Raw genomic sequence first — 23,244 nt, 5'->3', positions numbered from 1 at the left:
AGCATAGTGTTTCAATTATTTTTTTCAGATTATATTCCATGATAGGTTATTACAAGATCTGGAATATACAAGTATTCTTAGTAACCAAAATAGAAACCTGTGTAGCTGAGAGCATCTGGCTGTCAGTTTACATATCGTCAGGTACAGGTTGGTGGGGCTGAGCAGATCAGAAAGTTGCCTTGTTTATAATGAAAGACAGGAGCTCTTTACTTCTGAAACATTAACCGTGGTTAAAAATAAAACCACCTTTCTTGTATTGCTTGTTTGTAATCAAAGGCAGGAAAGGGGGTAACTCTAGTTTTTTGTTTGGATTTTTTAGGGGCTCTTCTACAAATTATGAAAAGAGGGAAAAAGCACTGACTTTAAAAGCTGTGGTTAAGATGCTAAAGATTAATTTTCTGTGCTTTCAACTGATTGGAGAGTTGCAGAGACCCTTAGAGATCATTTGGTCTAACTTCATCTTAGAGAGAACTGAGCTCTGGGGATTGCGTCTGGAATCCTCCGGGTTAGTCCAGTGTTCTTTCTCTCCCTTATCACTTCTCTTCCCTGTCCATCTGTGAAGGTAGTACCCTGGGCCCAGCCAGTGCAGACTACTATGGCATGCTCCTGGGTGCAGAATATTTTTATCCGTGTATTCTGTCATTTTCCTTTGCCCTTTTCCTTCCATCCCTTCAGTGGTTAGCAGGTGCGCTTGCTAATCGCTGGACTCCCAGCTGAGAGAGCCGAGGAAGAAAGATCTGAGGTGCAGCTCGGTTCATCAAAGCCTGACAGCCACCTTTTCATGCCACACAGATGACAATGGAATAATAATCCAAATCTGCTTCCTCGCATCTGAGCTTACTTTGAATTTGAGGGATAAGAAAGCTCCCCATGGAACTTTTTCTTCTGTGGCACTTACCACTTTCTATCTGTTGTTATGGTTATTTGTATGCAGTTAATCTCTCCTACTAGACTGTACACTCCTGGAGGGCAGAGTAGCCTCTTATTCATATTTGTATCTTTTTCCTATTGCTCCTGGCACCTAACGCAGTCCATGCCTTGCGCACGGAAACAGTAAATGATTGTTGAATGAATACATAAATCTGATTGTGTTGTCCTATTGCTCTTTCAGCATGAAGTCTAACTAATGTCCTTTACATCAGGGAAGTAAGAAGCAATGGAGCAACATAATCGAAGTCTACCATCTGTTTTCGAGGCAGTCACATTATGGAATGTTCTAAGACATGCTAGGTCAGGAAAGGAAACTGCTGTATTCGGTGTACTGGAGACTTGTGAAGTCAACTTTACTCACAAGTAATATTTTGTCAGAAGTAATTGTGATGGAAAGTATTATGTACTAGGTATAATTAATTACCCCCTGCATGTCAGTAAAATTGTTCTAATACATGGAAACAGGCAGCAAGATAGAGAAGGGAAGTCTTGAAATTCTATGCCTGTTATCTAGATTGCTGCCACCTGAGATTGTGTACTTTAAGCCAAAAATACTATTTTGCAATGTAGTGTAACAAAGATTGAATATTCTTGGTGTAGTGAAACTACAGTTAATAAGGCTGTTCAAAGAATGGGCTATTCTACCTGAGCATTTGTCAGTGAAGCCTTTTGGTTTTAAGCCATACTTACCGTGAAAATTCTAAAAAGTAGTAGTCAAATTGTTTTGTTCTAAATACAATCTGAGGACTGAGGGTCATTCAGAGCCTTAGGGTGAGCATTGTGAACTGCAGTAATCACAGTAATAATCACCGTCAGGACATAGACGTTAAAGGGATTGATCACTAAGAGCTCAAGTTGCTCTTTAGAATAAATTCCTTGATAAAAGCTGTTTTTGTTTTCAGTGGCTTCCCTCTGAGGCTGGGTGAGGAGTGAGTGGGTGGGTGGGTGGTCAGAATCAGCTAGCTGTCAGAGGTTTGACCGTGGCTTGCCCTGCTGTGTATTTGGTTTGCTACATCCGTTATGGAACAGTCTTGGTTTCACCTGTATTAGTTCCCATTCAACATTAGCGCCTAGTCAGAATGTGAGTCAGTCTAGCAAATACTGAAATTGCTGTTCTCCAGTGGAGCACCTTGTGTGTAGATGTGGAGAGGACTAGTAAAGACGCGGAGTTATACACTGCTATACCATCACTCTCCAGCCATCTCTCTGATTCCTGCTTCCCTTCTAAGCACCCGGTGCTTTGTCAGAATCCCCACTTTGTTATTTATCCGGGGGACTTGGTTCATCTTAAATCTGCTATTCTAAGTACCATATATTCTTTGGGCAAGAGGCTGGCACTTGAACAAGGAAGGAGATTGAATCCTTCGTCTGTTTTCACAGCTCAATTCATTCAAATTGATAATCTATCTCTGAAGGAGAGGATGTAACGTGGAATCAAGTTCTAGAGCCTGACCTTATCACTTTATCTGATCAGCAGCCTATTTCACAGGTTGGATGCAAAGCTGGTGAGGGTTGAACTTGACAGCTCAATTAAAAAGCAACAACAACAACAACAACAACAACAAAAAAAGCAACAAGTTTGGCTGCCACTGCAAGGCTAGCTTCTGGTGTAGCTCTGTATAAAGATACTAACTTTTTGGAAGACAGTAACAGGACTAATCCGTGTCAATTGGTAATCTTCTGTTTTACCAGTTACAATAATCAAACTTACGGGCATTCTTGTTTTATCTATAACCTACTACCGTCCCTCTCCCACACTATTTTGAAGCCAATACCAGACATCAGTACATATGTAGTATTTTTACACATATCTCTGTAAGATAAGGGTTCTTAAAACACACACACACAGTCCCAGCATCATACATAAATTGGTAATTACTTAGTACTAAATATCCAATGGGTGCTCCAATTTCCCCCATTGGCTCAAGGTTTATAGTTGGTGTGTTCACATTGGGATTCAGCAAAGATCTGTACATTTCATTTGGTTCATGTCCTTAAGTCTCTTAATCTACTAAATTCCCTATTATTTTCCTTGCAATTTGTTGAAGAAACTGTTTCATTGGACATAGCAATCATTTGTTGTGTAGAACCTCCAGTATTCTGGCTTTTGCTGACTGCCATAAACTCTTAAAAAAAATCGTTTGTGGTTTTACTATGTGCATTCTCACCCATCGCAATGCTGTCTGTTAAGAAGATACTGTTAGCTTCTTTCATAGATGAGGGAACTCTGACAGATCAGTAATTTGTCTAAAGTGACACACCAAGTGATAGGATTTATATTTAAATCCAAAACCACTACTTTATAAAACAATTTAAAGACATTCAAATTTATTGTGGGGGTTTTCTTCTATGAAACTTCATGAGTCTGTTTTATTGGTTGCTTTAATTGTATGGAGAAAAATCTGTATAATTTCAAAAGTGTCATTTTCTTCTATGAACTACACAGTTAACTAGAATCAGTAAAGTGTGCCCTTAAATGTTTTACCTATCTTTGACAAGTTTTTAACAGCCAATTTTTAATCTAGGGTGTAAGTGACCATCTACAGACCAAGGGAGGTTTATGTGGTGTAGTGGCTAATAGCATAAGCTCAGGAGCACCTGGCTTTGAATCCCAGCTCCTTCATACCAGTTAATTTATTTAAGGCTACTTCCCTCATTTGTAAAATGGAAGTTAGAGTATTTGCCCCATGAAGGTACCTTGAGAATTAAATGAGAATGGAATGAGTGGCTCATCCATAGAGACTGGCCTAAAGTAAGCACCCAGTATATTAGTCCAAAGGAATACCTGTTCTGTACTCGTGTTACTCAACGACCAAATAGTGTGTGCGTTGTGGTTAGTCCCTCTCATTACCATTCTTGCTCCTGCTTTTAATTCTTGGTCTCATTGCTGAAGTAATAATATAGCATAGTCCCACGGTTTTCAAAAACCACCAGTAAGTGGATCAGTGTCAGCTGACAACATACAATTACCTGACGTGTTAACAAATTTGACTTGTGATCTGGAAGGTGGCTTCGAAATCTAAAAGTTAAAAAAGCCTTCAGTTGAGTCTCACATGCCCTTGGATTTAGGAGTTAAAAGCACAGGCTTTGGAATCAAACGGGGGTTTGAATCCCAGTACTACCATCTATTAACTGTATTTCAGTTTCCTTAAGCCTGAGTTTATCATTGAAAAAAAGTGAGCAATACTTGCTTACAGAGATAGAAGTTTAAATAATGTATATAAAGTGCCTGGTACCCAATAAGCACTCCAGTTATTTATACAAACACTAGGAGAAAGCATAGAAAGAAAAAGGAAATTAAAACCAAACCAGTTGAATAGTATCAGTTCTTTGTGGACAAGAAAACAAAATGTTACTGAAAAGTTTTTTTCATGCAAACCCATTAACAGGGGAAAAAGAAAACAAAATCTTACTGAAAAGTTTTTTTCATGCAAATCCATTAATGGGAAAAAGAGCCCATTTACACATAGTGTGAAAGAACTTTTAGAACAAGTTTTTCATTGATAATAAAATCAAGACCCCTTTTCTGAATTCATAGGCCACAAACTGATATTTTTCCATTTGGGGGATGAGGGAAAGTTATTCAATATTTGGAAACTATTTGGTATACCACTCCCAATTCAATGTGTAGCTGCATTTTAAAATTATATTCAAAATGAGGAAAAAGCCACACAGGAGAACTTAAATGAAGAACATTAGCACATTCATTTATTTGAATTCTAGATATGGCGTATCACCATGGCTAATTATGTCTTGAATAAGATGTTAAAAGTCTTAAATTGTGTATGAGGGACTCGAGTTGCATCAATTTAATAGTGACCAAAGAAGCCACTAATCCTCGCATCAGAAAAGGAAATTAAAACTTGCTGAAAATTTGTTCTTGTTCTTCCCTGTTCCCATCATTAGCTCTACATTACATGCCGATTTAGTATTTTGTTAATCACGTGATTGTACTGTTTCCTATACGGCAGGCCCATGTTAAGCACGCTCGTCAGGTTTGAGGGAGAAGAGCCCTGCCACAGAACCAATGGCAGACACTTAAGATTCTTGGAAGTAGTGACAGGATGATGGGGTCATTTTGTTTGTTGAATGTTCTTTAACAGTTTTAAGTTTTTCTGGAAAAAATTTCAAGTAGAAGTCATGAAATGATGTAACTGAAGACCATCAACTTTTCTTTTGCTTAAATGAAAGGGAATTGAATTGTGTTTTTAAAATACAACTCTCAAGATTTATTAAGGTTGGGAAATTTTCTATACCTGGTGCTGCGATCTGGCATGAAACTTTAAGCTAAATCTGCAAAGTATAGCTGTATTTAAAGACTCCAAGTAGAAAAAACTTCTCTCTTGCCTGTTGATCAGAGGAAGCGGCAAACCGTACCTTTAAGGTGGTGAGCAGTAGTGTAGAAGCATTACCTCTCTCTGCCTCATCAGTGGATCTACTATCCTAAGCCGAGTCTCCACTGATTGCCTGCCAAATACTAATTTTTCACATTTGAACTTCCTTTTCCTTGTAGTAAAAATCGTAAAGCCTACTTCTGTAATAATTCACCCTGATGGGCAATTGGTTTTCCTTTCCTTTTTTTCATAAATACAAATGTACTATATAGGTTTGTATACATTGAATGCTTTCTCCAAGGATATCTTTAAATAACTATATATTTGTTATGAAATAAATTTTAATTTCAAACTGGAAATATACTTTCTCCCCTCGTCAGCATATCCACTGCCTAAACGCATAATTTCAGACGCAGTAATATTTTTGAACATGTGGCATATGATTCCTTTAAAAATGCAAATGTTCCTGAGAGTTTTCTAAATTAATCTATGATTACAACACAATAGCTCTTTAAAAAAAAGATATCTCAACTGGCAAAGCAGTGCTCCGTTAGACACCACTAAAAATACTCCAGGTAAATCTATGGATGTCAAATTCAGCAAATCAATTGTTTTAGGTAAAAATAGTACTAGTTAGACACTCAGGCTAATAGGTATTAGGAGATTTAACACAGCAACAATTACTTAATTATTCATTCTGTTTATTGGATTGAAAGGGAATACAAACGATTGGTTAAGTGCTATGCACTGACATGGAAAATATGTATTAAAAAAAAAAATCCCAGGAAAGCAAATCAAAGTTAATGTAGATTCAATTGAACAAAAATTTAAAGACATTTAAAATACTACACATTTATAAAATAAAAGTTAACAAAGGGTGTTTTGTAAATAATTAGTAGAACAAGTGAAAATAAATATATCAGAGACCTGAAGTTTCTTATGCTTTAATGAAATAATAAAGCAAAGAAATTTAAACTACTAAATATAATCTGAGAGGCAGTTGAAAAAAAAAAACAACCCAATATTTAAGAACACAATCCTTTGAAACATTTAATCAGTCCATAGCAAATAGTTATTATATATCAAAAGCTCTAAGTTTTAACTAGTTCCACCACAATGCCATGTAAATCTTGACAATTTAGAAATCTTGAGATCAACACTTAAGTTCTTTTCTTGATCTCTACAGCTTGGTTTGTAAGTACATACATGCTTTTGTGGATCTATTCCCCTCGCCACACACACACATTTTCAAGGAGCCAATAACATTTTTTTCCATCTGTGCCTAAAAATGTTCCGATTCAGCTTTTAGCACATTGACCCTGATGATGAAAATGTTTTAAGGTAAAGATGGGGACACAATTTCAGTCTTATAAAAATATACCAGTATTAACCAAACCTTAAATTCAGAGAGGGCACTTCACATGTGCACGAGACTTTTAGTGAAACTGACAAGAACCCAGAACGGCTGTTTCCAGGACTTTTTATGAATTAAGTAATCTCTTTCACACACACAACACACACACGCACACATTTTTATTCTCTTAGTTTCATTAAATCCAGGCTATCTGGATTAAGTAGATAAGGGATGGGTTTTTATAGTTTTCATTTTTGCAACTATAGGGCAGCTACTATAACAATAGCTTAACAACACTGAAAATTTTCAATTAAGTTCACCCTGTTTTTAGAAAGTGTCTAAGTATAAATGCAGATTCACCTCTTCTTTTAAAGTTAGCGGTTTAAATTAAATCCGATATGGTTTTTGAAATGGAAGTAATATTTTGGAGAACAACCCCGAAAGAGAAGTTGCTAAAATCTAAATGAGAAATTAAAACGAAATAAAGATATTTATACACTTTAGAGATGGGACAAAAAGGATATTAAGAAAAATGTCTTCTTTCCTCCCCATTCAAAAGTAGCCATTCTTCTGCTGTGAAAGAAACTGACATGGATATTTCCCTTTCAAGACATGTACGTTATATTTACCACTGTGAGCAGAGGTGATAGGGTCAGTTCTTGTGTGCAGGAACCAACATCCTAAAAAAGAAAATTTCAAGATGGGGAGGGGTGGGGGAAAAAAGGGTTTTCTATTAATGTCATGAAATGCCACTCCAGAGGGAGAACACTCCTAATAATAAAAATTACCATATTACTACTAGTGTGATTTCAAATTAAGAAAACACTGATAAAAATTGATTTTCTTCCTTTCAATTAGCAAGTTATTTTAATTACTTAAGTTTATTTTTAAAGTTAGGTAATCCCTTTCTGTTCTCCCACCCACTGAAATGGGCCAATGTGTAGGGGCATTTGCAAAAAAAAATTTCCTGTTTAGACTACTTACCTGGTTAAATATAACATTTACCTGGCCAATAAGAGCAAAAGAAATATAGCTAGCTAGAATGAACACTAATGACATACAAAAACCCAAACTGAAGCTTTGTCATCCCTCCCAGCTAATTCCCCAACTCTAATTCACCACCCACACACCAGTCTTAGGAATCCCCAAATCCAACACTGTACTACTAATAACCAGTTATTTGGAGGAAAAAGACATTTAATTTCATACGTGCTCTAGCCCTTAATCAATGAACAACAAAAAAACATTTTTAAGCACATGGAAATGAGCCTACTAACCTGATTTTTGGAGCCAAAATTCTCCACTCTATTTTGATCTATGTGCAAAAAGTATTGGTACTTTTCAGTTTATACATTTGTTAGTATCTTGCAGCTGGCTTGGTAGTATTCTCACTCTGTATACTCTCACCTCAAGCCTATATAGAGACTACAGCACTGTCAGAAGTTTTCAGTTAAGAGCTATGAGTTAGACCATCCTGCTATCAGGTTCTTTGTACCATAAAATCCTAGGTATCTTCATTTATTTTACCTTTCTAGCACAGTCGCTGCATGGCACATGCATGAAGTAGACGTTTACAGCAAATTGGCACAGTAAAGTACCAGTATATATAGGAAGCTGCCAGTTAAGACAGACTTGGAACACAAACTCACCTAGCTGCTATAGAAACCTTTGCATAGTTGTTACTCCGTTTTAATGGAGTTATGTTCTTGTAAAATGTGCCTCACTTTTACTCCACTTTTTTAAAGTGTTTTTAACTGTACTTCAGAAGCACTCTGAAAACTCAGATCTAGGGGTGGCTGGGTGAAGTATAGTAGACTCTGAGCGCCAAATTGCCCCTGAATGGGCACAAATCTCCGTGAATGTTACAAATGTACCGTAGCACACTGTAACCAAATTTGTAAACAGCTGTGGAGTTTCTATGCCCACATTTTGTTAGTGATGTTACCATAGAGATTGGGGTGTAGTAACGGCTTCAGGGTATACATGAATCACTTAAAATATGAATGGATTTAACTGTACTGAGGTAAAGAGAAGTTGCCACTTAATTATATACAGTTACCAATGAAGATTTTATTCAAGCTTAAAGTAAAAAGTAATTTTAGTTAAGAAAAATGAAGTACCAGATAAACTGTAACATATAGTTATTTTAACTTAGAAGTATCAAAACAGGAATTCTTGATTCTCTAAGTGGTGGTCTCTGCAAAATGGAGCTTAAAGAAATCTTTTACATTACCAATTTGATAAAATAATCTGCTGACCACGATCTGTCATTTTCTCTTACTATGAGCTTCTGGGAGAATCCAAGCTATTTTAAGGCCAATTGTGTTTTTCTTTCTTCTCCCCTTCCCTGACTTTACCATTTCTCCCTGCTACCTTCCCCTACCCACCCATCCCCCGATGGAAGAACTCCTAACATCCAAGCCTTTCTCTTCTTTGTGGATTCTGAAGGAGTCTACTCATGGTAATAATATATTATAGACTTGGCTGGGCCGAAAGGGAACAGTGTAAGACTTTTTCTTCACCAGAATCTTATTTTGGGGGTATTCCCACTCCTCTTCCCAACATAACAGCTACGGTCACCATATTTATATCCTCTCCTAAAGAGGGGAGGGAATTTCAAAGGAGACTATGTATCTTGTACTCAGCTGTTACGGGGTTTAAAAGCACAACGTGAACATCAGGCTTTTGGCTTATTTTAAACGTGAAATTCTCAAAATTAAAAGTGCTTTTCCATGAAGGAAACCCTTCCTTAAACTAAAAGGGGAGGCGAGAGGGAGACTATCCACAGCACCAGTTTAGAATGAGGTTCAGTATGGCAATATCTGAAAAACTGAGAAGAGATATTCTTTAAATTTACGTATCCCTATATGTCAAAATATTAAGGGCAATTAGAGAAATGACTCCTAGGTTTTAAACCCAGTTTAAGTATGTCTGTAACCTGCTGAATTCTTCTAACAAGCTCAATTATACTATGAATTTCCAAAGTGTTATATCTGCTGACTTCTACTCTCTTGCTAGATCACACCAAAATGATTCCCCAAGTTGAGAACAACTTGGAACAAGCTTTGTTGAAAACCTAAACTGACTACTGATCTCTCATGTTGGTATAAATTTAAAATTCTCGTTATGAATCTTGAATTTCTTGAAGATCAGGTACTGATGTTCCTTCGGGAATAAAACAAAAGGGGGAAAATCTTCAAAGCGCTACCCTGAACTTCCTGCGTGATGTCCTTCCAAGCACTGTTTCTGACCAGGTCTCATGTGGTATTCCAGAAGAGCATCAGTTATACTGCGTATCTAAGTCATAGAGGAAACTCTTTTTAAGCTGGTTTAGATTCCAAATGTATACAAATGAAGTCACTTTAATCCTATAAATACTTCTTAATTTATTTTTAAAAAATTGTGCTGTTAACCCTTTTACGGGGCAACAAGCCATGTGAAAAGTACAAAACTTTTTGTCAAATGTAATATTGAGAGTGCTTTTGACATAGTTCACTGGTTTATCATCTGGATCAGTATATACTGCGCAACGGGCAAGGCTAGAATCCATGAACCAAGCTGCAAAGATCTCAAGCTAAATAAGGCGGAAAGATTTGGAGAAACAAAAGAAGGAAATTCTTTCCTATCCAATGTATACTCTTCAGACTAATGCACTCTTTCTATCAAGCCTTCTAAACTGTTAAATAAAGTTTTCCAAACAAGCATTTAAACTTCATTACACAGAAGAGCAACAAGAATGGATCCTGCCCGACAAAAGGCAGGAGGGAGAAAATTATATATACTGAGTTCAATGGGTAAGCCTGAATGTAGCACAGTTCTTCACAACCGATGGGGGGATAATTCAACATGGTGTCCAACAACGTTCTAACGACGTGCTTCATCTCAACTGGTTACTATGAAGCAAGGTGTAAATGTTTGGCCCCAGTCGGGCTTCAGAAATGGTTCTTTTTTCATGACGAGCATGTCTGTCCAGCTATCAATCATGTTTGTTTGCACCAAATCCCAAGCCATTAAAATACGACTAATTTTAAGTTAAACAGAAGTCGTCTGCTCCAAATTCGCCATCAACTATCCATGCTACTGCATTCCTCTGAATGAAGACAAGATGAAATGTGTATTGGGGGAAAAGAGGAAGAAGAGGGGAGGGGGAGAAAAAAGTTACCAGTTAGAAAGTTTTAAAATCAGCATCATGACATTACAAAATATCATAACATTAGAAAACAATCACATCAAGGCAAATTCTTGATACTTTCATCATTATTGTTAAAACTGTGTCCACATCACATCTTAGGCTATATATTACAGTCTAAACTCAGGATTATTTTGAATATTGGAGAATCCAAGAGAATAATCATATTGGAATCTCATACTTTAAAAATGAACCTTGAAATACATACGCAGAATAGAAAAATCTTTATGGTAGTTTACAATAGAAGAGAATTAAAGAAGATCTGGCAGCCCAAGGTAAACTGTGCATTATAACTATGTATTTAATTCTCCTTTCAGTGGCTCAGTTTGAAATTCTGCAATATCACCCTACTCTTCTGTGTGTGGGGGGGAGGGGTAATGTGTCAACAGCTCTACCGATACAAATTCACACACTCTACAATGCACCCATTTAAAGTGGACAATTCAATAGGTATTAGTGTATTCACAGGATTGTACAACCATCATGACAATCAATTTTAGAATATTTTCATCACCATTAGCAGTTGTAAGCAAACCCTCACCCCCCAATCCTAAACAACTACTAGTCTACTTTCTCTATGGATTAGCCTATTCCGGACCATTTCATATAAATGGAACCACAGTAGGTGCTCTTTTGTGTCTGGCTTGTTTCACTTAGCATATTGTTTTCAAAGTTCATCCATGTTGTAGCATGCATGAGTACTTGATCCTATTCTATTTTATACAGTCCTCAAAAAAAAAAAAAATGCAGTATGGAACTTTACTGTTATAATAAAAGGTCAGCAATTCTTTTTGAAATTAAGTGAAATATTTTAACTTGAATGACTTATAGTATCTTAGGATATCATGATTTTTGAATGTCATTTCCTTAGCTTCATCTGTATTTTTCCAAAACGTCTATTCCAAACAGGTATTAATTAGAAAAAAAAGTTTTCAAGGGGGGGAGAAAGAACCCAGAAGATGCCTGCATAAAAGGCATTAACCAAATTTCTAGTTATACAGAAGCTGTTTTCCTATTTTAGGTATAAATGAAATTTTAGGGCTATACCTATGTTGCAAAGCACAACTGAAAATTGCTGAATTAGACCCAGTTCTTACAATTGGGCCAAGTTTGGCTCACCCACAATAATGAGTATCCACAATAGTTAAGTTACCAAATAGCAGTGTAACTTTTGTTTCACAGTAGTGGAAGCATAAACATACCCTTAAAGGTATGTCTAAAATAAATCCACCTACAAGGTAAATCTGTTACTATATACCTAATGTTTTCCTGCTTCTTCAAATCAAATATGTTTATTTGAAGAAATAACTTCCAAAATGACTACTAAAATTTGAAAAGCACATATAATCTCAGTTATACATCTCTAAAACATCTAAGAGAGTGGGGCTTGAAACCTAAAGAAGGACAACAACGAACAGTAGGAGATGAACAAGATTTTTGGTTTTAGCTGATTTCACAGAGGAATGTTGGAATGTCATGTAGTGATGTACAAATACAAAAAGGTCCTTGAAGGTTCTGAATAACTGAACAGTAATTCTCAAAGTTTTTGACCTGTGTGCTCTTCATGCTTTTTACTCTCATCTTTGGCTGTACATCCTCACCGACCAGTGAGATATGGTCAAGTCTTTTACAGTTTGTACCACAAAGACAAAAGCACAAGAAAATATGCTTTTAAACCACACATGCTACCCTGACAACCCTCCTCCTCTAATAATAACTTAACTGAGAACGGTTGGTCATCTTTCTTACTAAAACATTTAGGTGGGACACTGTGAACAAAAAAATCTGTTTATCTGTTTCTAGGTAAATTACTTCTTTCTCAGCAAACTAAATATTTTTGCTCTCGTTATCTCCTCTCTCTAGTACCAATATCTTGCTCAATTAAGCTCTGTCCTTAACTGTTAAGCTTTTTGGCTTTGGGCTTTCTTCAAGTATCTGAAAGTAGTGGAAAAAACCTTTCAGACCTAGATCTGAAGACCTGGAAGCTCTCAACAAGTTAACTAGTCTTGCCATGCTTCAGTTTTTACATCCACAGAAATGAGGATAAAAACACTTCTCTACTTCTCTTACAGGGCTATGAAGCTGTTACACAAGACAGTGTATAAAAGGGCCTAGCAGGCTGCCTGGCACATAGTACAGGATAAATTTTAGTTCCCTTCTTTTTCTCTATTGGTATTAACAGATATTTATTTTTAAGGGTAAAACCATAATCAAGATCATTCTAAAGTTGTTCAAATTTCATATACTAGCTATTTTTCATGGGTATGAAAGTATAAAATACTTCTTGCTTGATGAAGCAAGATTTTCAATAAAATTTTGAAAGTGGCAATACTAACTGGATGTAAATGAGGTGGCACATCCCAGCTTATTCTCCCCATTGTCACCAATAAAACAAACAAAAAAAATACTGCTGTGTCTTAGATTAATTAAACTTCTGCAGAGTGAGATATAGTGTACAATCTCTAAATGAGGGAAGAAAATCGATTGTATCCTACACTTTAAATAAAGTGCCGCTTAAAAATGCTACAGCTTTATGATAAGCAGGGCAACGTTTCATCTGGAGAAAACACAGGGATACTGTGTGATGGTTACCTTCAATATTCTGGTGGTCTATAAAAGGCGCTGGTCCCCATATTCTAACGGTGCCGTCATCTGAGGCGCTGGCCATCATGGATGGGATCTGTGGGTTCCAGCTCACACAGTTTACGGTACGTGTGTGCCCCGTCAGCTCCGCAATTGGCAGTTCACTACGTTTGTGCCAGATGTAAACCTTGTGATCTGAATAAACAGTAATTCAGAGAAAAGTCAGGGAGTTGTTACATATTAACAAAACCAACTGATTTTAAATTTACTGCTCATTACACATAGAACGTATAACTTATTAGAACTTGAAAGGACAACAAAAACAATGAATAATTTAACAAATTACCTTTTGAAAAAAGCCATTTTAATAAAATACATTTTTCCCTGTTACAGATGACTGACTAGCTTGCAAGTCACCACAAAATCTATCTGTAATATTCTGTAATACATAATATATAATCACAGTCAAGATCTTTGAATATAAACAAATCTAGGATAGAGACAGATTCTATGGAAATGAGAGGTGACAGAAAAGCAATGTATCCAAATTCAAATATAGCAATTATAATAGCTAAATATTGAGTGCTTATAATGTACTAAGTATGCTATTTAATCTTCACCACCATCATGAGGTGGGCACTATGCTTATCCGCTTTATGGATGGCGACTGAAGAACTGCAAGTTTAAGCAATCTGCTCATGGGTAACAGCCGGTAAATGGTGAAACTGGGGTTGAAATCCAGGAGGCCCTGCTCAAGAGTTTACTTGTGAGGCTAGACAGCATAATAATATGACTTTGTAGTAGTCTATTTGTAATCTCATGAAGTGACCATAAAAAACAAAAACCCTGACAACTTTGTGATAAACTAATCTTCAAAAACAAACAAAGCAAAACAAAACAACGGACTAGTACAGAGTAGAAGTTCAGAGTACGGGCTGTAGAGTCAGACTACCCAGTCCACACGCTCTCTGCATCACTGACCAGCCGTGTAACTTTGGGCACATTACCCACTCTTTGCAACTCCTCTGTAAATGGGGATCTGTACTTACCTCATCATGTTATGAGGATAAAGTAAGTCTGTACATGAAGAAGTGTTTTGAACAGAGTCTAGCACGTAGTAAACACCATGTATTACCCACAAAGAGTTAACGAAATAGAAGTGATGGCTTTTCAGCAGAAGGTAGAATCCCAGGGTAAATTAGAAAAGCGTCCTATCTGAAGATCTGTCAATCAACTATGTGATCAATGTGGGAACTTTCAGAGGATGTGCTGCCAACTGAGGAAACTTCAGAGTGGTGAAAAGGTAATAAACTTGTGGTAAAAAAAAAACATGCCCTGGTTTCAACTTATAAAGATAAAAAGTTGGAACTGTTTCTGAACATTTTTTTGAGTATGTGAAGCAAAAGCTAAAAGGCACTCACTGAAGTACTGAATTTATCTTTCCTAGAGGGTACTTATTGTTCAATCATTTCTGAAAATAATTTTCTTGCAATAAAATAAAATTAGCAAAAGAAAAAAAAAAAAAAAAGCCCAGACTAGCTATGTTTCCCCTTGGACAGAGCAAGTCCACAAAGAAAGATTACAGGCTTGAAAAGTGTGAATGCAACTGAAATCTGCCTACATTTGGATTTGTGAACACATACCCGAGGAGGATATTTGCTGAACAGTCAGCAAAAATTAAGATGTGAAGTAGTCAAGGTCAGAATGACAGGCTTTATGATCAAGCTCTGCTTACTGTACCAGTTTAGGGAATCCAGTGCCTATGCAGAGGTAAAAAATAAGTTTTTCTATATATTTCCAGCACAATGAAAAGGCTGGAGTAATGGCATAACTTTTAGGGGGAAAGGTTTCCTAATTGCTCTATTTTATACTGACATTCATATATTTGGGGATTTGGAAGGTTCTTGGAATATATTTGACAATAAATGACAAATGGATTACTGTGGTCATCTTGGGAGATAATATAGTTGCTATATCCACTTGGTGTTGAAAACACTTTTAGAACCATTCTAAACCACCTGAATCATGAGAATGCTAATCTCTTTCCATCATAGTTATGTTTCATTTTATCCCTAAGCAGAATATAATGTGTGGCTTAATTACATTATTCATCAGGCTTAATTCTATAGTTAGTTTGGGCTTAAAAAAAAAAAGATTGGCATCACTAGGGATAATGGTAGCAACACATATTTTTAAAGCACTTCTAGGTTACATAGTGTTTTTAGAAAGAGCTATAGGGGATTGTGAGGCATAATTAAGAGGCAAAAAACCCACCAGGAGCAGGATTAAATAGAGCAAGGGGAAAGAGATCTTCGAGTAGGAAGAGCTAAAAAGCAGGCAGAAGGCTTAATATGTTTAAGGTCATATCAAATTAGAAGCCAATGGAGAACCTAGAAAAAAATAACATGATTAAACTAACAGATAAAAAAGATTTTCTGACGGGAAAGAAGTGAACTCCTAATCGTTACCCAGCAAACCACTCTTCTCAATCTTATCTGACTGATTTTTGTGGGGAAAAGAAAGAAAAGATAAATTCATATGCTTCATGTTAAAATCTAAATCCCTATATGTCTCTTTGTCTTAATCCTTAAATACACCTTATACACAAAGGAAAAACTCATGTGTCACTTTGTGATCCTCTTAGCTACTGAGATCAGTTTTTTGTCAAGAAAGGGATAATAGAAACATCTTACACAGTAATTGAACATTACCAGGTGTTTACCAACATAATCCAGTTCCTTGGTCTACCTTGGAAAACTAGATTCAGTTTTTTAAAAAATGACTTAAATAATTTGCTTCTATAGTACTAGAACAGTATAGTGGCTACTCAAGAAAATGTGTTGAATGAAAATTTTCAATAATTTGCCATTATTTATGTTTCTATCACCTTAAAACGTATACCAACTTTTAATACTGCCTCACTTATTTGTGCTTGCATATTTTAAACAATTTCTATTTTAAATCAGACTGACTAGTTTAGGCACATGCCTGCCTGAAATACCGATGTTATCAGACCAGAGAATAAGTTTATTCAAAAAGGTAGTAGACACAATTCTATAATTTCAGCTTCTCTGAGACCATAAGAATCCTAAATTATTTTCTTTGGTCACTAAAGAAACACTGAAGATCTAACTATAGTCAATTTTGTCCAAGATCAGGTAAAACATAATTAACCTTGATCTTTAAGATACTACTAACATGTGAAAACCATCAGTCTCATGAAAAAAAAGTCGGGGCTTCCCTGGTGGCGCAGTGGTTAAGAATCCGCCTGTCAATGCAGGGGACACGGGTTCGAGCCCTGGTCCAGGAAGATCCCACATGCCACGGAGCAACTAAGCCCGTGCGCCGCAACTACTGAGCCCACACGCCTAGAGCCTGTGCTCCACAACAAGAGAAGCCAACACAACGAGAAGCCCATGCACTGCAATGAAGAGGAGCCCCCACTAGCTGCAACTAGAGAAAGCCCGTGCGCAGCAACGAAGACCCAACGCCAAAAAATAAACAAATAAATAAAATAAATCTATTAAAAAAGTCAACATAAGAGAGAATAAAGATTTAACTAAATCTTGATTTGACACATGCACCAAACACACCTCCACACAGCCAAAATAGGCACTATTAATTTGTGACAACAGGAGGACTCAAATCATTCCAAGAAAAGGAAATTAACAGTGCACTGGATAAACAGCTCATACAATTTTTGACTTAACATCTTGAATTTGTTTGGAGACATGACTATGTTCACAAGTTGAGAGAATTATAGAACTTTCAGTCCATCAATATATGTGAACCAACAGAGACACAATTTACCTTCACTGCCACTAGCGATGAAGTCTTCATTATGGCCTCCAAAACATGAATGAATTGTATAAAACCCTTGTGTAACACCTTGATACTTTCTTACTAAAACTCTGTCTTGCAAGTCCCATAAATGAACTCCCTGTAAGCAAAAGAGAATTTCGGTATTTATTGTAACTCAACTCAAAAGAATTTTAAAAAGTTACCTGTGACTATCCCTTTGCCTGATGAACATTTTCATTTTCTATTTATGCGACATGCCAACTGAAAAATTTCTAGTTGACTCTACAAACTTAAGGATCAAACACATGCAGTGAAATTTAAGAATTCACAGAAATACTTGTTTATATATACTAAAAATCACAATAAACTTTAACTAAGCTAAATTTTTCTGAGAATTATGTTAATAAACTCACCTGAGTTGCTACATTTAACAAAGCTAATCGGCCGTTCTTTGAAATAGTAAAAGACATAATGGGATGATCTTCTTGTACTCTGTAACCAAAAAATAATTTGTCAAAAGAAACATACTAAGAATCAAGACATTCAAATTATCAAAATACAAAATGTTCTAGCTTAAATATCACAAATTTTGTCTGTAATCACTATTATATACAATATTTCAATAAAGAAAAAGAATCCGAGTTAATAATTACTAAGTACCACCTGACTATCCACCCAAATTACCAATCAAACCAAAACCAAAAACATAATAAAAACTCTTCTTCTGAAGAAGCAAGTTCCACTACACTTTTATTTTAATATAAATCAGATAACTGTTGTTTAATGGATACAAAATATAGTTACATGTTCCTATCTGTAAGGTCCTCGAAGTTATATCCCCGAATTCGCTGGTGTGTATCTGATGCCAAAACAGTCTTCCCGTCACTCAAGCACCAAAGGCATTGCACTCTCACCCCTTCCCAGGAGTCAAGGAGATTACCATCTAAATCCTGAGGAGAAAATTACTATTAACTCCATTATTGAACAGCACTCAGCAAACAAAACCAAAAGAATCTCTTAGCATATCTTTTTGTAATGTTTGTCTTTTCCTGAGACTGATCTCAACCTAATTGTTCCATAAGTGTTTTTAATCATCAGAATTTGAATATAGGTCAAATTTCATTACAACAATACCTAAGGGGGAAGGGGAGAATCTTAGTAAATCTATCTTCCCTTCAATAACCTACCATGCATAGATAAGTACAATAAATACAAAGAAAGAAAGAATCCTTAAGTTTTAAGGTCTCACAACTTTTGGAAAAGAATTCAAACATTCCTTTAAAATTCACTATACTGGGACTTGTCCTATAATATTCACAAGTTGTGATATGGAAAACGATTACTAAAACATTAATTATAACTTTATAGGACTTAGGAATCTGTTATGACATTTTTTAAAAAGTCACCAAATTTGTAACGTGCTGAGCAAAGCTCTTAGGATCATTATCTTATTGAACATTCAAAGTTCTGAGAGGCATTCCCATTCCCATTTTACAGATTAGGGAACTACCAAAGTCCTGTATCCTGAAGGTTTAAACACTGTATGGGATGGCAAAGTCAGCAGAAACATATATGCGTCTTGAACACAGGGAATTAAGAACTAATGGCTTAAATGCTAAAATGTACAGCATGGTGACTACAGTTAATAATACTGTATTGCATATGTGAAAGTTGCTAAAAGTAAATATTAAAAATCCTCATCATAACAAAAAAAATTTTTTGTAACTATGTATGGTGATGGATGTTAGCTAAACTTATTATGGTAATCATTGTGTAATACATACAAATACTGAATCATTATGTTGTACACTTGAAACTCATATAATGTTATATGTCAATTAGATCAATCAGTCAATGCAGTACAGTATTAGCCCATGGAGAGAAAGTCCAGAAATAAAATGCTTAAATTAGTATATTACAATGGTATTGACCACTTGAAATAACTTTTTAAAAGAATTGGAAAATTATGGGTATATCAATAAACAGTGTTGGGACACCTGGAAAAAAAACAAACAAAAAAAGAAAGAAATGGCTTACAACCACGCTGAGATAACATGACACTAGACTCCACGAGTCTAGCAGCCAGCTCAGTGAGACTGATCATCTGTAGTGGCTGCATAAAAGTCTTTATGATAAGTGACCTGCACTGAATGATTTGATGGGATTTATTATCTTATTTTAGTTTTAAAAATCTAGAAGGGCCTACTAGAACCATGCTACGTAGTGATATGAGATGTGGAATCTAGATACAGAGTAATGACATGGGATTTGTATCACAGTTTACCTTGTCATAAGACTTTTTACCTATTAATTTTTTATTATCCCAACACTCCAAGATTAACAGGGCAGGTAATGATTAGAAGATACCTCAAATAAAGCCCACAAAGTTTCCTGGTAACACTCATCATCACTTTTATTCCTCAAATATTTAAAGACAGTCTCCTCATGAAATTCAGCATTTTTTTTTGGATACAAAAAAATCCAAAGGGCTAAAAAACCCCAAAGAAATTAAATACTAAACCTTTTTGTCCCTATACATTAGAAACTTATTTATAAGAACAAAATGTTTAGTAGGACAATTTTTTTAATGTTTTACTAAACTCAAAGCCTATATTTCGTATAAGCACTTGAAATGGTTTAAAAAAAAAAAAGAAATCCACAGAAAGTTCTATTGGACAGTGCTTTTCTAGAAAGATGGCAAAGTAGGTCTTCATACAGTATATTTTATAAAAGATATCAAGTCAAATGAATTCTTTATTTTTACAAAACTAAGTCCGCTTTTAAATAAGCAAACATTTGAAAGAGGGCACTAAATACTCACACACTGATAGAACTGCCCACGCTGACCTCCAGTCACAAAGCGTTTCCCATCTGGATTCCAAGCCACACTTGTTAAACTGTCTTCATGAGACTGGCTCATTTTTGTCCTTAGCTCTCCCGTCTACAAGGAAATAAAACTGTGGATGAGATCTTCAAGATACTCTTCTAAAGGAAATGTACAAAGAAAAAAAAAAAAAAAAAAGATAGTAACTGGGATATCTGGTTAGTTTAATACTTCTAATTAGAGAAATAAACTGTTTAAATTGCCCTCATAGAAAGAGACTATAGCACTCAGAAGAGAAATTAAGGACTTGAAGGAAAACTCAGGAGTCAAACAATGCCTGGCGTATGTGATCCAAAGAAGAGATATGAGATAAACTCCAACAGAACTCTTGTCTTAAATCAATTACATTCATAAATTAAAACATGTAATTTTTCCCAAGTAAGATAATGAAATGCCCAGTACTACATACCTATTCCTTCTGAGTTTCCACTTCTCCTTAGTTCATAGTTCTTTATAAATTTTATTCTAAAATTGCAGTTCATGCAATTAGGAACTCCTTAAGAACATGATTAATAGGCAGAAAAACTATGCCCTTAAACTAGGCCAAGAGTGTAGGCAATCTAAATTATGTTAAACTTCATATTCAAGATGCTCAAAATGTAGTAGGGAAAATGGGAAGAGAAAAACAAAAATTATTTTTCTGATATACAACTTTATTTCAATTAAAAGTAACAGAAAAGAATGAAGAACTTTTGTATTGTTTTAGCACAGTCATTTTAAAGCATTCCCAACTAAGCAAGACTATTTAGTTGGTTACAACCCTCAGATATCCTCCTGTTATTTTTTCTAAGTTATCCAACTTAGAAGGTAGACACATACCATTTAATTTAGTCTTGATTCCGTTTTGTTCATGGATTAGAAACAGGATCTGAGAGATAATAGCTGCCCTTGGTATAATAAAAAGTACATGGGCATAATTTTCCTGTGATAAATGGGTAATCAAAAGTAAAAAAAAAAAGGTGCATGATCAGGAAATGGGGCCAAGTAATAAAAGCAAAGAGGGCACAAAAACCAGAATGTCTTCCTTACACTGAAAAAGAAAAAAAAAAATTGGCAATCTTAAATCCTTCCCCCATATTGTTAACTGCTCTCAAGTCACTATTTTTTGGGGTTGCTCGATATAAACAGGTAAAAAAATAAAAGTTTAGAAACACAAATACACATGCAACAGCTAAATCCTCAGCATTTTCTATTCACAAATGTGTTAATACACTAAGTTCTGAAGGCAGAAATGGTCTTTTTCTGTTATGCTCAGGACCGTGCGTGTATGAGGCCATTACAGGTATCCCCTGCTTTTCGGAAGTTCACTTTCCGCCAAGTGGCTTTTACGAAGACCTACGTTTTTACCTGTTTTTGCTAACCAAAAGACATCTGAAGAGGATTTTTGCTTTTACAAAAAAAGTCCGTGAAAAGGGAAAATAGTGTTCAGTGTTTTGCAATGAGTTGTCACAGAGGCAGCACACACCCTGAAGAGTGAGAGTGGCATCGCTAAGCTCCTTCCCAGGAACTACTCTCAGCATCTCAGCATCAAGCTGCCATGGCTTTGAACTATGTAAGCATCTGTGCTTTATCTTGATTTACTTTGTGCATCCATTAGTAAGATGTGTCCTAAGGTAACTGCTTCTCCACTTTACGCCAGGGGTCCCCAACCCCCGGGCTGCGCACAAGTACCGGTCCCTGGCCTGTTAGGAACAGGGCCGCACAGCAGGAGGGGAGCGGCGGGAGAGCGAGGGAAGCTTTGTCTGCTGCTCCCCGTGGCTCGCATTACCACCTGAACCATCCCCTTCCCCTACCCGCCCCAGTCCGTGGAAAAACTGTCTTCCACGAAACCGGTCCCCTGGTTTACGTACGCCATTTCAGCTTATGAAACATTCCACAGGAATACTCTACTTTCAGGTAGCAGGGGAAACCTGTAATTAGGAATCTACCTAAAAACACAACGGAGCAATCTGAAAACTGACTTAAAAGGACCACTCTTTTAAAACAAGTCTATGTAACGTAATGCACAGTAAAACAGTTAAGCTAGAACATAGTTTTAACTGTCCAGAAATTCAAAATTGACTCAAAGGAAGACTACACAGGCACTATAAATTGAGTCTCTATTATAGGATTATGACTATGTACCTCTCCTCCCTTTGAGGGGGGAAAAAAAACTTTAATGGAAAAAAAATTGTCTTTTAGGTCAGATTCACTTCAAGCCTGTTTAATTGAGAAGCCATCCAATCTATTCTGTGCTTTGCCACCCCCCAAGCCCAATCAGAAATACAACACTGATTCAACACCGGTTTGATAAAAATGGCATAAAGACATTTTGGGAATAACTGAGGATTTTTAAATTATGAAATGAATATTAGACATTAGAGAATTAAAGTTAATGTTCTTAGATAAGATAATGGCATTTGATTATGTAGGAGAATGTTATGTTTTAGGCGATACGTGCTTAAGTATTAAGGAGTAAAATATCATCTTAATTTACTTCCAGATGTTTTGGGTATGGATATATATATATAAGTACGTACGTCTGTATGCATGCATGTATGTATGTACACACAATATGTAACAAAATGTTAGCAACATCTGTCAAATCCAGGGTGGCCGGCACATAGGCCATCACTGTCATGACTGTACTCATCTTTCAGCCTTTCTCAGTGTTTGGAAATTTTCTTAATAAAAAGCTGGGTTGAAATAGAAATCTTACTGTAGAATTAGATTTATGGCACATCATCTTCAGGTACATCTTAGTATTCATCTGTCCTCTATACCATCTTATTGTTTGAGTCATTTCTATGGAGCTCTATCTTCACTCTCTTGGTAAAAATCAACTTACTTTTATAGGTCCTCAAACTCAAAACCATACCCCATCAACTTACACTTTTACACCCAAACCCACAGCCTGAACTATTCCCCTGCCTAGAGGTTAAAAAACCAAAGAACGGGACTTCCCTGGTGGTCCAGTGGTTAAGATTCAGTGCTTCCACTGCAGGGGCAGGGGTTCGATCCCTAGTCAGGGGACTAAGATCCCGCATGCCGCACAGCGCGGCAAAAAAAAAAAAAAAAAAAAAAAACAGAAAAGAAATGTCTGTTATTAAAACAAACAAACAAACAAAAACCAAAACAACCCCCCCTCCCGCAAAATCACCTAACCAGTCACCTTATAGAAGTTTAAAAA

General features: G+C 36.1%; 1 protein-coding gene across 2 annotated transcripts in view; it reads right to left on the bottom strand.

The window, feature by feature from the left end:
- Positions 1-6,192: 6,192 nt before the first annotated feature.
- The window catches only part of WDR26 (WD repeat domain 26), a 41,974-nt gene continuing 24,922 nt past the window's right edge, over positions 6,193-23,244 (bottom strand). For both annotated transcript variants that reach the window (XM_059941781.1, XM_059941791.1), the window contains exons 9-14: positions 20,013-20,132; positions 17,996-18,141; positions 17,605-17,683; positions 17,201-17,330; positions 13,400-13,585; positions 6,193-10,708 (exon numbers count right to left, since the gene is read on the bottom strand). In XM_059941781.1, the coding sequence (XP_059797764.1) occupies positions 10,683-10,708; positions 13,400-13,585; positions 17,201-17,330; positions 17,605-17,683; positions 17,996-18,141; positions 20,013-20,132 (687 nt within the window). In that variant the 3' untranslated portion in view covers positions 6,193-10,682. The remainder of the gene's footprint in view (positions 10,709-13,399; positions 13,586-17,200; positions 17,331-17,604; positions 17,684-17,995; positions 18,142-20,012; positions 20,133-23,244) is intronic.

Source organism: Balaenoptera ricei, chromosome 1, assembly GCF_028023285.1.
Source record: "Balaenoptera ricei isolate mBalRic1 chromosome 1, mBalRic1.hap2, whole genome shotgun sequence".
Lineage (NCBI taxonomy): Eukaryota > Metazoa > Chordata > Mammalia > Artiodactyla > Balaenopteridae > Balaenoptera > Balaenoptera ricei.
This window is presented reverse-complemented; position numbering and strand designations above follow the sequence as displayed.